Source organism: Schistocerca americana, chromosome 4, assembly GCF_021461395.2.
Source record: "Schistocerca americana isolate TAMUIC-IGC-003095 chromosome 4, iqSchAmer2.1, whole genome shotgun sequence".
Taxonomy (NCBI): Eukaryota; Metazoa; Arthropoda; class Insecta; order Orthoptera; family Acrididae; genus Schistocerca; species Schistocerca americana.
Window position 1 is genome coordinate 714,293,107 of NC_060122.1, and position 14,977 is coordinate 714,308,083.

At 39.7% G+C, this 14,977-nt stretch overlaps 1 protein-coding gene across 4 annotated transcripts in view; it reads left to right on the forward strand.

The window, feature by feature from the left end:
• LOC124613021 (serine/threonine-protein phosphatase 4 regulatory subunit 1-like) overlaps nt 1-14,977 on the forward strand; it is a 343,197-nt gene that overhangs the window by 303,616 nt on the left and 24,604 nt on the right. For all 4 annotated transcript variants that reach the window (XM_047141575.1, XM_047141574.1, XM_047141576.1 and 1 more), the window contains 4 exons: nt 184-949; nt 6,192-6,420; nt 6,585-6,940; nt 8,385-8,546. In XM_047141575.1, coding sequence (XP_046997531.1) covers nt 184-949; nt 6,192-6,420; nt 6,585-6,940; nt 8,385-8,546 — 1,513 coding nt within the window. The remainder of the gene's footprint in view (nt 1-183; nt 950-6,191; nt 6,421-6,584; nt 6,941-8,384; nt 8,547-14,977) is intronic.

A 14,977-nucleotide genomic window follows, 5' to 3' on the forward strand; every position in this document is an offset into this window, starting at 1 on the left:
GTAGTATTTTTAAAATAGTTTTTTGAGCTGTGAATTGATCTTGTGTGTAATGCTAGTACATAGGTGAGAAATTTAAGATTTCAGATAACTGCTGTTCTGGGCAATCTAGTCAGTGTAGGAAAAAGTCCTTTTTATTGTTGGTTATACTACAGATAGTTTCTAATAGATGGTTTACAATTCTAGGTTGTTTGCTGATAAAGTGAATGAGCAGGAACATTCTAATGCAGGATGGTGGTCAGGCAGTGTTTCAAGAACAGCAGGTGTGATAGAATACTCTCAGGTCTGTGCACCACTTGATCCTCCTCCACAGCCACCTTCTGAACCAATTAAAATTTTGCACCAAAGTAGCACTGATCAATCTTCTGCAGAGAATCATTCCAATAGTTCTGTCTCTCACACCCTTACACAAGATGATCCTCCTCCACCATCACCACCACCACCACCCCCTCCACCCCCACCACCTTCTTTGCGCCTCCATAGTAAGGTAATGCCAGACTCGCCAAGAAAACCACCACCTAAACCACCAGGTGATCCGCCACCTGAGCCTCCATCTGTTGTAGCTTCAAGTATTAACAAAGAGTTAGATGTAGCAAATGACAGCCCATCTACTGATATGGACACACAGTTGTCTGACCAGTCTACAGGGATTAATCTTGTTACTGAAAACACTTATTCAGTCACGTTAAATGAGTCAGGTGCTAAAATGTCAGTTGTCAAAAGTCAAAATCATACTGACGACACCATTGGTCGTGGCAAATATCACATCCATCTTGAAAGTGGTCTTGCTCCATACAACACATTTCAATACTGGAGAATGCCTATACCCGAGCTGGAACTGGACATCAGCCTCAATGAGCAACTGAAGCCGGCTGCAGTGACTGTTAAGGCTCGTGTTCAAGATGATCAACGTACTTTTGCATCAGAGCTTTCTGTGGACATGGATATTGATGTGAGTATTTTAGTAACATTGTCTCTCCTAGCTGATGTGTAAATTACACTTAAATTTACCTGTTCCTTTTTCTGTGAGAGGAATGTTAATTACAGCCACACGAAGTCTCCAATTCTGCCATTCCTGTCCCCCCCATTTTTAGTTTAGAAGAAATCATAATGGTTTGCTTTTCTGCCATGAGTTTCTGATTTAACATGTCCACTACATATGCTCTATTGATGTGCCTGTTTTTCTGCTGCACTCATATTGCAAAATTGTTAAAATCATACAGTCATTGATGTAAAGAATTTAAATAGGAAATTTTCTGCACCAGTGTGAAACTACACATTAAAGGACATCATTGGTGGGTAATAGTGGCATGTTAAAAACAGTAGTTTACACATTCCTTGCTATATGGAATTTAATGCTAGTTTTTAATTCTTGAGTTCTCTGAGTTACAGGTAAGTGGTGGTATACCCTTGCCTTCCTCAGAATCCCATATGGACAACACAGTAATAAACATCCATTGCGTAGAGGAACAACTGGAGGTGTTGAAAACAAATAAGTCACCAGGTTCGGATTGAATCCCAATTTGGTTCTTCAGTGTACTCTATGGCATTGGCTCATTGCTTAGCTTTCATTTATTGTGAATATCTAGCCCAGTGCAAAGTCCTAGGCGACTCGAAAAAGTGCAGTGACTCCTGTGTATAAGAAGGGCAAAAGAACGGGCCCATAAAATTACAGACCAATATCCGTTACATTGGTTTGCTGCAGAATCCTTGAAAACATTCTCAGTTGAAATATATTAAATTGTCTTGAGACAGAGAAGCTTATGTCCACAAATCAGCATGGTTTTAGAAAGCTTTGCTTATGTGAAACTCGACTTGGTCTTTTCTCACCTGATAATGTGGACGGTAGATGAAGGGCAACAGGCAAATTCCATAGTTGTAGATTGCCGGAAAGCATTTGGCAGAGTGCTCCATTGCAAGTTGTTAAAGAAAGTAACAGTATATGGGATAAGTTCACAGATATGATGTGAATGGCTCGAAGACTTCCTAAGTTATAGAACCCAGTATGTTGTCCTCAATGGCGACTGTTCATTAGAGGCAAGGGTATCATCAGGAGTGCGCCAGGAAAGTGAGATACGACTGCTATTTTTCTCTATATACATAAATGATTTGGCACACAGTGTGGGTAGCAGTCTATAGTTGTTTGCTGGTGATGCTGTGATGTATGCAAAGGTGTCGAAGTTCAGTGACTGCAGGAGGATACAAATGACCTAGACAAAATTTCTAGTTGGTGTGATGAATTGCAGCTAGCTCTACATGTAGAGAAGTGTAAGTTAATATGGACTTGAGTTCTGTTAGTGTGTTTGGATCCGTACCAAGCCAGATTAACAGAAGACATCAAAGCAGTTCTGAGGTGGGCTGTTAGATTTGTGACTGGTAGGTTCAAACAATACGTAAAAGTTATTGAGATGCTTCGGGATCTCAAATGGGAATCTCTGGAGGGAAGGCAATATTCTTTTCAAAGAACACTATTGGGAAAATTTAGAGAACCAGCATGTGCAAGACGATTCTGTTGCGTTTAACATATATTGCGCAGTAGTTCTTCCTTCATTCTATTTGCAAGTGGAACAGGAAAGGAAATTGGTAGTGCAAGAGGGTACCCCCACCACATGTCATAAGGTGGATAGCAGAGTATCTGTGTAAATGTAGACCTTTGCACTCATTTTTCCAACCAGATGTATCAGGACTCTAAATTAAATGTAGACAGTGAACCACTGTCCAACTAAGTGCCAGAAAAAAATCATGTGGCAGACTTAAATTGAACCACGAACATTGCTTGTAATTGTGTAATTCTCAACAAACAACACTGATTTGAGAAATTGTAAAGAAATTCTTTTGGTTATCTTTATTCTTTCCATTTCCTTAGTCACATTTGCTGGACTTGTTTCTAACTTATTTACATTTGGTGAAACTGCAGTGACACTAGATGCGTAACATGCTTTGTGAATGTAAGACGGTAGTAATCAAATTTCATAAGCTTCGGAAAAAAGTCGTGTATAATTTTTTTGTTCATTTGCAAATGCTTATCTGCATTTCTGGTACACTTTTAAATCCCCATCCCACACTACTCTAACACACCACTAGGTGAACCAAAAACGTGCAGCTCATTGATAAAGTTGAGATGGGTTGCACCATTTTATTCGGACTCTTCTAGCAGTATGCTTTGGTACAGTGAAGTGAGGGTATCAGCGTGTACCAGGACTCCTATGTGATTAGTGGATTTTGCCCTTTGAAGCACCTTATGAAATCTAAATTTTATGTAGTCACTGTTACATTGCATGGCAAAAAAGTGAAGCACCCAGAATGCTAGGAGGAAACACTACTAAACTTCACTGTTACAGACAGAGCAAGGTGACGCAGTGGTAGCACACTGGACTCGCATTCGGGACGACGACGGTTCAATCCCGCGTCCGGCCATCCTGATTTAGGTTTTCTGTGATTTCCCTAAATCGCTCCAAGCAAATGCTGGGATGGTCCCTTACAAAGGGCACGGCCGACTTACTTCCCCGTTCTTCCCTACTCTGATGATGCCGATGACCTCGCTGTATGGTCCCTTCCCCCAAAACAACTCAACTCAGCTTCACTGTTAGAGAGAGCATGTGATGTTATTTCAATGATTAAATACTTCACTCTCATCCATACGACATTGCATCCCCTCTGATCTGGATACAAGCTCTGATTTGATTGGGAAGGGTGTCTTAAAACCATTGTAGCCTCTCCTGAGGCACTGGTCCTTAACTGTCGTAACTAGGCCTTGATACAGCAAAACCCCGGATTAATAAACCTGCTTATGATGAACACATCATGTAGTCTGTGACTCTACCGGAAGACTAATTTCTCCCAATTTTAAGTCTGCTTTTAAGGAATAAACATGAAATACTCTGCAAATTGAAATCCAATTTTCAGATAATTCTTGACATATTATACTGAGGTTCCAATTTCTTTAAATTTCACTAAGCCCACATTGCCCTGTGTTGTGCGATGGCCTGTGGTCGTACAGTGTGTAAACAATTTGACCTTTACAGTGCCCAAGCGATATAAGCTTATGAACCCAGAAGTATTTTCAGTGCTAATGAAAGTGATCTTTTCTAATTAACATCTTGCAAAATCGTAAGGGAGAAAAATGAGAGGGTAAAAAAAAAATTAAGAATTGATAATACTATTGTGTGTAAATGTAAAAACCTGTGCCCTGTACGCATCAAAAGAACATAATTTCTAAGAAACGTAAACATTGTGTGTCATCCTCTGACCTTTGCTAGTCATCTGCCGCCTCTGACCTGGGCATAATGCAATCCATTAAAGCCAAATGTAGAGTAGCAGTTGCACAGAAGTGAACTTCGTTAGAGAGATAGTGACAACTCAGCATTCTACAGGTTATGCATGCGTTTGTTCCTACCTGGAATTCTGTTATCACAGTGGACCGAGTTAAATTGTTTCACAAAGGCTGGCGGCAGTACACCAGTTGTTGTTAAAGATGACATTGTTCCAGAAGTAATGTGGAGTAGGATCATATTATTTCTGAAAATGTGACATTCCAGGGCTTAATTAACACACGCATTTGTTACTAACCACAAACATTGACTGTATGCTCTGTGTTAGCTTTCTACATAATAGGCTGGAACATGAAGGACAAATTAATAAAATTCCAGGCATTTGTTATGATGCCTTCATCGCAGACTGATAAAAGTGAAATGTGTGAAATACTTGCGAAAGTACGCTAAGGTCGGACATGCTGGTGAAACAGCAGCCTGTTGCACTAAGTTTCACTGTTGACGTGCAAGGAACCAATACCATTAGAAATAGATCTTCCTCTTCCAGTGTAGATAGAGATTTCTAAATTATATCAACCAGCTGGAGTGATAACTTCTTTCTCTACATCATGCTGGGAAAAAATTACATTTTGTAGTGCAGGATATTAAGTAGCACTTATATCACCTAAACAGGCTTGAATTTCCCTTCTGGGTTACTTATTCCGCGTATGTCAGAATGCCCATTTAAGGAACCCTCTGTTTAAGGAAAAAGTATTGGGTGCCCAGAGATTTGTAAAAAAGGGGTTTTTCCGGATACAGGCTTTGGGAAGGAATTGTTTACCAAGCTGGTCCCACAGGGCAGCTACAGATATCTTGTTGGCCATAGTAGTAGCTCAGTATCATGTAGACAGGTACCAGAGACATGTGCCATGTGCAGACAAGAATTTTCCTTTGGAAAATTGGCACATCGATATTGTCTCATCACAGGTAACACATGAGGATGCAGGATGTCCATGACATACTTTCTCCTGTCAGTTGCCTCAGTCACTACTATCTGTGTTCTTAAGTGATAAGTGATGGCTCCCCACACCATGATGCCAGGAGCAACACCGTTGTGCCTCTATAAAACAGTGGAAGAATGGAGCTTCCAATTACTGATGACAATACAACACCATTTATCAGCAATCCATGCTTCCTGGTAATGGCAGTTTACACACAATACGGTATTTGTCTAGTCCTGCTGCTTGTCTGTGACCAATGGTGTGGAATGACACAAAATGTTGAAGGAAGTTCATTATTCGTTCTCAGATGGCAGGTGGAGTTAAAAGGGCTTACGATGGGCTAGGTACACAATTAAGTGATCATTTGTGGTCAGATGTGGTTCACTGGTATGTTGACAACAAGTATACCTGCCCACATTTTCCCACGCACCCAAACATCGGGGTATTGTCTCATCTAGATGCCTCACAGATCTGTATATTGCTCAATCCAACCATCCAGCTTAATGTGCTGATAACACTGTCCCACACAAGTACACTTGCTCAATGTCTGACAGTTTATGCCTGTTAAATACCCCAGCAGGCCTGGTAAGCACACTAAACGTGACTGATACTAATGCACTCTGGTGTCAATTCTACCTCTCACTTCAAATTGTATCTCAAAATCATTTGTACAGCTGCTGATATTGTGTACATTTTTGAAATTACATTGGCATCCAACTGTGCCTCCTGGATGCTTAACTATTTTTGTCAGGCAGTGTATTTAGTTGTTGGCATTTCACATGAATTGCTGTATGCTTTGGTCTTTAATTTTTAGGTCAGTCTTCAGTATCTTGCCTTTAAAAAGAACTAGGAAAAATAAGATTCTCCTTCCTAATTTAGATAAATATCTGTCATTTCCCTTTTTCAAAAAGTTGCTGAAATTAATGTACAACACTTGTTCCAGATGGAGCTGGACCAATTAGCAACAAGGCTAGAGGCATCTGCAAAAGTTGAAGACAGCAGTGAGATAAATCCAGTCAGTAAACAGGACACAGGAGGTGGTGCAATTGTGCAGGCTCAGATAGGCACTGCTGCTGTGGCTGTAGTCACTGATGAACATCACAATTCTACTGTTCTGGCATCATCAGCACAGAAGGCTGTCCTTAAAGTTCACCCAGAGTCCACAAGTGGTAGTGAGTATTTTAAATAACTGGAGACACACAGTAGATTTGCTGACTTAGAAAATGCCAGATTCTTAATTTTCCTTATTTTGTCAATGAAACTCATTGCAGTGTACATCATACCTGCAGGAAATATAACCAGATAATTAGTGACACTTTACATTTGTTTGTTACAGTTCACGCCTATGCTTGTATTAATCCAGTTGTGCCAGCTCCAAGTCTTCTGTCGGGAACAGCAACTTCCGCACCTCCTCCACCTCCTCCGCCCCCACCACCACCACCACCTCCTCCCCCACCACCGCCACCGCCGCCGCCACCACCACCTGTACTTGAGGAAATACCGCAGGACCTAGTTCCACAAATGTTGATCGACCATTTTGTGTCGATGACACACCCAGATCTGGCAAAGAGCGTTGATGGTGAAATACCCCATCATTGTGCTTTCAGCATTCCAGCTGTTGCTCTGACACTTGGACGAAGGCACTGGGGACTCATTAGAAATACATATGAAACGTTAGCATCACACACGCAGGTAAGTCATGTCTGAGAATTCTTGTAAATAAATTTTCATTTAGCGTGAAAGTGTATGTGGACACTGGTCCAGATGGAGTTACTTTCCCATTTGCTTTCACCTTTTTGCAGCATTGAGAATAACACAAACTTGTATTTAAATAAAAAATGTTCCTGAAAGTGACATCAAATGTGGACAGTAAAAATTTGTATTCTTATTAACGAATATAGTACTTAAAAAATAAGGAATAAACCATTTAATAAAAGATCAGTTAGTTTTAAAATGCCGCAAGTCCCTTTCTTTAACAATCCCATTTAGTGTGACAAGATGAAAGTTGAAGGGTAGATACATCATTATGTGTGGACACAGTAAAAGTATGCAATATACAATGGCCCTGCAAGGATTATAAATATTTGCTTTGATTTTCAAACTCACAAACTCAGTGTATTTCAACATAAGTGTTTTGCCACTAGTGTGTGTTGTCAGCATCATCTTTTGGTAACACACACATTTCTTTAATCATCCAAGAACCTGATGTTCTTTTTTGAATGACTGTATTAAGGATACTGCTAAAAGTGCAAAACTTGCACGCATTGTCAGACGGGTGTTCCTTCCAAAACAGCAGCGTGCGCGCGCACGTGAAAGAACATCTCGTGCACACGACTGCCAACTCTGGCGGTCATGTGTGCATGAGGTGTGCCTTCATGTGTGTATGAATGGTGTTTCTCTTCTGCAGATGAAGGCTATGACTGAAAGCTTTATGTGAGTGTCATGTAATTGTGCCTGTCTGCAGCTTAATGTCTCTTCTTTACGGTAAGTAGCAATCTGTCTTTTCCTACATCGTTGAGCATCTTAGAAATTACAGATATCTGCCTGATGAGGAGGAAATTAAGTTCTTCGAATACTATATATAAATGGAATACCAGTTACAGGGTGTGTATTGGGAATTATTTTCATTTTTGTTTAAGAAATATGCTTCATGTTTAATTAAGTATCAAAAATTTTCCTTGTAAATTTTAGCCACAGTTCATTATTTGTGTAAATCTTTATTACTTTCATGCTCAGATACATACATCAATAAATCGTCGGTGCACGAATTTTGTTTTTCTTTAAGATAGTGATAAAATGTTTATCATTTAGTTTTAAAATCACATAAGTCAGTTTTAAACTTAGCTATTTAATATGGAATTAAAGTTCATGCATTTCCATGATTTCCACAAGTGTTAATCCTCAGAGGCAAAACTGTTAACAAATACTTCCTAGTCAGTTCAGCATTCAGTTCTAGGTTTTCTCACAAGTTCACAGTATGACTTCTAGGGTTTCAGAAATAACTCAAACAAAGAATATGCAAGTTTATAAGTAAAGAGCGTATTATGAAAAATTGATTTGAAATCTGGGTTAAAAGGTTGTTAAGGGTTAATATGTTGTTAAACTTTACTGTAAAAATACTCTATCCTTGTTCCAGTGGAAGGTAAGGCGTACTGCAGCAGCAAGTATTCATGAACTAGCGAAGATCTTGGGTGAACACATAACAACTAGAGACCTGGTTCCTATCTTTAGTGGTTTTATCAAAGATGTGGATGAAGTGCGTATTGGCATTCTGCGCCATTTTGCAGACTTCATTCGAGTGAGTGTTAATAAATTTCTTGAATAAAAGTTGTTAAAACCTAACAAACTTTGTAATTTTGTGTACCACTGAAATGAGGTATTATGAATCTACTCTGCCTTCCATTGTGTAGTAAATATTATTTTCACAAATAGTTGTTTATGGTTTTGTTGTAAATATTATTTTCACAAATGGCTGTTTGTGGTTTTGTGTGTGTCGGTCTGCCTGTGTGTGAGCTGCCACTTGGTGAGTAGATTATTTCATCTATCCAATTAAGTTATATTACGCAGCTAGCTTAACACTTACCATGCTAAGCCCTTAACTGCATGCCACTCCTTGTGTGCTGGCTGATTTTTTTTCTATTTTCAACAGACTTTAAATAGCTGTAAAGGATGTTTAGTTAGAGATACATAAAAACTACAGGTATGGTTTAAAACTTTAAGGTTTCAACTTTACATGGGTTAACAGTCACATGTATGGGGGATATACTGTTTCCAAGAAGTGATGCGGATTTCTCCTCGATTTTGCGAAAATAAATTTTTGTCAAAAATTTGTTTTTACTACTTTATTTAATTTAAAGAAGAAATAAATTTTGGAAAGTGATCATTTGACACTGAAAAGACATTTGTTATACCATTTGTACATAAAGCATAGCTACATACACACCAGCTATTTTGCATAGTGAACCACAGTGTGATAAAGCTTGAAGCACGGGGTGACACACAAACCTACATTACACTCACTGCACTCATAAGAAGTATCTTTCCTCTCAGCTTTCCCAGTAATGTTCTTTTGTTTTCCACTACACACTACACAACGTCTTTGTGCTTTCTTCTTCCCTTCTGCCATTTCTACACGGTTTGGAAAATGTTTCTGCGACAATCGAGCAATCGTTGCAGATCCATGAGAATCCTCAATTCTCTCTCCTCTCTGTAACACTAACGCAGTGCAGACCTCCTGTATAAACTTAAGTGCTCAGTTTCTTCTCATTGGTGCAATTGTGCAAAATACAACCATTGGAAACTGCCATAATTATACAGTGGAAGGCATGCTTTCTCCACCACTCCACTGTTTTGTGATAGTGCTCCATATGAAAGACGCTGATCAAAAAGGTCTACACCAGCTTTATGTTTGTTGTAATCCAGCACTGCCACTGGTTTCAACTTGTCATTGCCTTCTCTTGTAGCAACAGGCAACATTGAGGATGTGTGCCTGGTACTTATCATCCACACATCCCTCTTGTCTTTCCATCACAATGCTAGCACATCGCTCTTGCGGCGAAATATTTGTTCACCCATTTTGAGTTTACCCTCTTTGAGAGCCTTGGGCAATCCTCCTCTGTTTGGCATTACAGTCCCTAAAAGACCAGCATTGGCTCTAGCCAGTTCTTTGGCTAGCTGAACACTGGTGTAAAATCTGTCAACATATACAGTGTGGCCCTTACCTTGGAGTGAGCCGAGCAATCGCTTTACCACTGCAGAAGCACTGTTGTCCAGTTTATTGTCCCTTCCGTGGTAAACTTAAAAGTTGTATATGTACCCAGTTTTGGATTCTTCAAGAATGTATAGCTTCATGCCATATTTGTTTGGCTTATTAGTCATTAACCATTAGAATTAATGAAGTTCGGTGGCAGGAGGAACAAGACTTCTGGTCAGGTGACTACAGGGTTATAAACACAAAATCAAATAGGGGTAATGAAGGAGTAGGTGTAATAATGAACAGGAAAATAGGAATGCGGGTAAGCTACTACAAACAGCACAGCGAACACATTGTTGTGGCCAAGATATACGAAGCCCACACCTACTACAGTAGTAGTTTATATGCCAACTAGCTCTGCAGATTCTGAAGAAATTGAAGAAATGTATGATGAAATAAAAGAAATAATTCAGATAGTGAAGGGAGTCGAAAATTTAATAGTCATGGGCGACTGGAATTCGAGTGTACGAAAAGGAAGAGAAGGAAACGTAGTAGGTGAATATGGATTGGGGCTAAGAAATGAAAGAGGAAGCCGCCTGGTAGAATTTTGCACAGAGCACAACATAATCATAGCTAACACTTGGTTTAAGAATCATGAAAGAAGGTTGTATACATGGAAGAGCCCTGGAGATACTAAAAGGTATCAGATTATACAACGGTAAGACAGAGATTTAGGAACCAGGTTTTAAATTGTAAGACATTTCCAGGGGCAGATGTGGATTCTGACCACAATCTATTGGTTATGAACTGCAGATTGAAATTGAAGAAACTGCAAAAAGGCGGGAATTTAAGGAGATGGGACTTGGATAAACTGAAAGAACCAGAGGTTGTAGAGTGTTTCAGGGAGAGCATAAGGGAACAATTGACAGGAATGGGGGAAAGAAATACAGTAGAAGAAGAATGGGTAGCTCTGAGGGATGAAGTAGTGAAGGCAGCAGAGGATCAAGTAGGTAAAAAGACGAGGGCTAGTAGAAATCCTTGGGGAACAGAAGAAACATTGAATTTAATTGATGAAAGGAGAAAATATAAAAATGCAGTAAATGAAGCAGGCAAAAAGGAATACAAATGTCTCAAAAATGATATCAACAGGAAGTGCAAAATGGCTAAGCAGGGATGGCTAGAGGACAAATGTAAGGATGTAGAGGCTTATCTCACTAGGGGTAAGATAGGTACTGCCTACAGGAAAATTAGAGAGACCTTTGGAGATAAGAGAACCACTTGTATGAACATCAAGAGCTCAGATGGAAACCCAGTTCTAAGCAAAGAAGGGAAAGCAGAAAAGTGGAAGGAGTATATAGAGGGTCTATACAAGGGCGATGTACTTGAGGACAATATTATGGAAATTGAAGAGGATGTAGATGAAGATGAAATGGGAGATAGGATACTGTGTGAAGAGTTTGACAGAGCACTGAAAGACCTAAGTCGGAACAAGGCCCCCGGAGTAGACAACATTCCATTGGAACTACTGACTGCCTTGGGAGAGCCAGTCCTGTTAAAACTCTACCATCTGGTGAGCAAGATGTATGAAGCAGGTGAAATACCCTCAGACTTCAAGAAGAATATAATAATTCCAATCCTAAAGAAAGCAGGTGTTGACAGATGTGAAAATTACTGAACAATCAGTTTAATGAGTCACAGCTGTAAAATACTAACACGAATTCTTTACAGACGAATGGAAAAACTAGTAGAAGCCGACCTCGGGGAAGATCAGTTTGGATTCCGTAGAAACACTGGAACACGTGAGACAATACTGACCTTACGACTTATCTTAGAAGAAAGATTAAGGAAAGGCAAACCTACGTTTCTAGCATTTGTAGACTTAGAGAAAGCTTTTGACAATGTTGACTGGAATACTCTTTCAAATTCTAAAGGTGGCAGGGGTAAAATACAGGGAGTGAAAGGCTATTTACAATTTGTACAGAAACCAGATGGCAGTTATAAGAGTCAAGGGACATGAAAGGGAAGCAGTGGTTGGGAAGGGAGTAAGACAGGGTTGTAGTCTGTCCCCGATGTTATTCAATCTGTATATTGAGCAAGCAGTAAAGGAAACAAGACAAATTCGGAGTAGGTATTAAAATCCATGGAGAAGAAATAAAAACGTTGAGGTTTGCCGATGACATTGTAATTCTGTCAGACAGCAAAGCACTTGTAAGAGCAGTTGAATGGAATGGACATTGTCTTGAAAGGAGGGTATAAGATGAACATCAACGAAAGCAAAATGAGGATAATGGAATGTAGTCGAATTAAGTCGGGGGAACAATGCGCTGGCTCACCTTCATGTGACGATAAAACTGTGTCTGAAATAATACAGAACGTAACAGAACAAATCGCAACATGAACTGTCTTGTCTTGCATCGATTTAGTAAGATGAGACTTACCTGGACTATCGTTATTTTCCGGCATTTCATAATCACTGTCACTATCGAAATCCGAAAAATCATAATCTGTAGGTTCAGCAAGTACTTCTTCAATCGTTTTTTGAAGTTTTGCATCCTTATCACTCGCCATTGTGAGTAAAAAGATGATAAACAAGCTAAAACCAAAATACTAGTGCCAAAATCAACGGTAAACAAACGACAGGACACCACAGAACGCGTAACATAAGCGTGAAAAACACACGTGAATTCGTTCGGGAATATATAAGGATATATCGCATTACCTCACTAGGTGCTGCGATCTAGCGCTCATATGATGAACTACAAGCATTAGAGGACCTACAGGTTGTAGCGGGAATGCTAACAATGCGTTTGAAACACTAAAACAATGTGGAATGCGACGGGACGTAATATTACGGCAGCCGCACGGTAAGTGTTAGAGGCACAAGTTTTACAACTATATGTAAAATAAGGGAAAGTAACCACTCAACCTACACAGAATTCGTGTGTGGTGCACTGAAAAACACAATAGAAAACAATTTTCAAGCTGTTGTACATTCATGTGCACAGCTATGTTAGAGGGTACCCATAGAAAACCAGAATTATTTTTAAAAGCTATATGTTTTAAAGTTGTTTCCAAAACAATCTTATCACCTCCAAGTACTTTCCATTGAAACTAATCCATTTGTCCCACCGGTGCTTCCGCTATCTGAAACATTTTTTTGTGGTTATCTTTAGAAATGGCTGACAGCTCCTTCCACATTTTTTCTCGACTTCTTCAATGTTGTCGAATCTGCATCCTTTTGTGCTCCTTTTCATGCATGGCAATGGAAAAAGTTGCATGGAGAAAGATCAAGTGAGTAAGGTGTGTGGGGACAACGGAACCATGCCATTTTTGGCCAAAAACTAACAGAGATGACTGTGTGCAGCTACATTGTCGTGGAAAAACTAGTTTCCTGTCTGTCGCAAATCGGGTCTTTTTGATTAACACTGTTGCGCAATCTTCTTAAAACTCCCAAATAGAAGGTTTGATTGATAGTCTGACTTGGGGACAAACTCTGAATGAACTGCGTCCTTATCATCAAAGAAGCAAATCAGCATGGTTTTGGTGTTCAATTTGACTTCCCATTTTTTTTGGATGGGGTGATGAGGATATTTATCAATGGCTTGGCTTTTGCTCTATTTCTGCATTGTAATCATAGCACCAGTAACCACCTTTGACAGAAAATCTGGATAACTTTCAAGTTTTTGTTTCGAAGCACGGCATGTTCGAACTCGACGTTCCTTTTATCAGGCAGAACATAAGGGAAAAAACTTGGCAGCAACCCTTTCATTCCAAAATCTTGTTAAAAATTGCTGAACCAAGATCAAAGATAACCCACTAACCTCCAACATTTGATAATTTCTTTCGATGGTCGGTGAGTACAAGCTCTTAAATTATGTTCAAAATTTTTGTTGATTCAGGCAGTTGATGGATGTCCAGAATGAGGTTTGTCATCAATTGCCATGTCACCATTTTTAAATTGAGCAAACAAACTTGTATACTTGAGTTTCTCCCATTGTGTCATCTTGGTAATCTGTTTCCAAAATTAAAACTGTTTCAGCAGCACTCAGGTCCATCATCCTAGAAGCCAGCTGTAAACTTGAGTTCCATGCCACACACCACCTAAAAAAACTATCCACAGTGTTAGTGCAACACCTAAGAAGTGGGGTCCCCCTTCCTTTCCCTCACAAACACCAACCACAACAGCACCTTCAACGAACCCCTCATTACCAACAAACCTAGCCTAGCCATCCTACTCAGCTCCCAATCCAAGCACATACCCCACACAGACCATACCTCAACTATAACCACAGTCAAATGCAATTCAGTTCCCAACCTCTCATCCAGATCCCTCTCTCCTCCAGAGATGACAGAGTTAGGAGAGCGACACATTTGCTTCAAGATTTGCGTGAAACTTGAGAAAGCCTTCTCGGAGACAAACCAAATGCTGCAGGAAGCCTACACTGATTAGTGCTTAAGCCGTACTTGGTGTTACGGATGGTTCACACGGTTTAAAATGGCTGGACAGAAATAAAGGATGACCCTTGCTCAGGACACCCTCCAATGTCTACCGACATCAGGAACGTCAACGAAATTGTGCCTCCCAATCAAAGATTGTTTGTCAGAGAGATTACAGAAGAATGTAACACTTCAGCAGCATCTTGGAATGGCTCATAAGTCAAGACCAGAAAGACCTTCGCCTCAGAATTTGTTAGAGCTTTTGGATTGCGTGAATGAGAACAAGATGTTCTTTATGCGAATCATAACTGGCGATGAGATGTAAGGCAACGGCCCAATCTTCACAATAGGTTGGGAAAGGTTCTCAGAGACGAAGCCTCATCCTTCGTAATTTCCAGATAAGTTTCTTCAATCATTTGTCTGCCATGACTAGATAAAATTTCCTATAACAAAACTTTTATTTGCACTGTGTTGTTACCATAGCAAACCAATTAAACCTACAAATAACTTAGAGCTCACAATAAATTGTGATTGAAAAATTAATCACTATTTTTTCAAAATGAGCTATTATTTTACACAGGATGAATAAAGAGAAATTT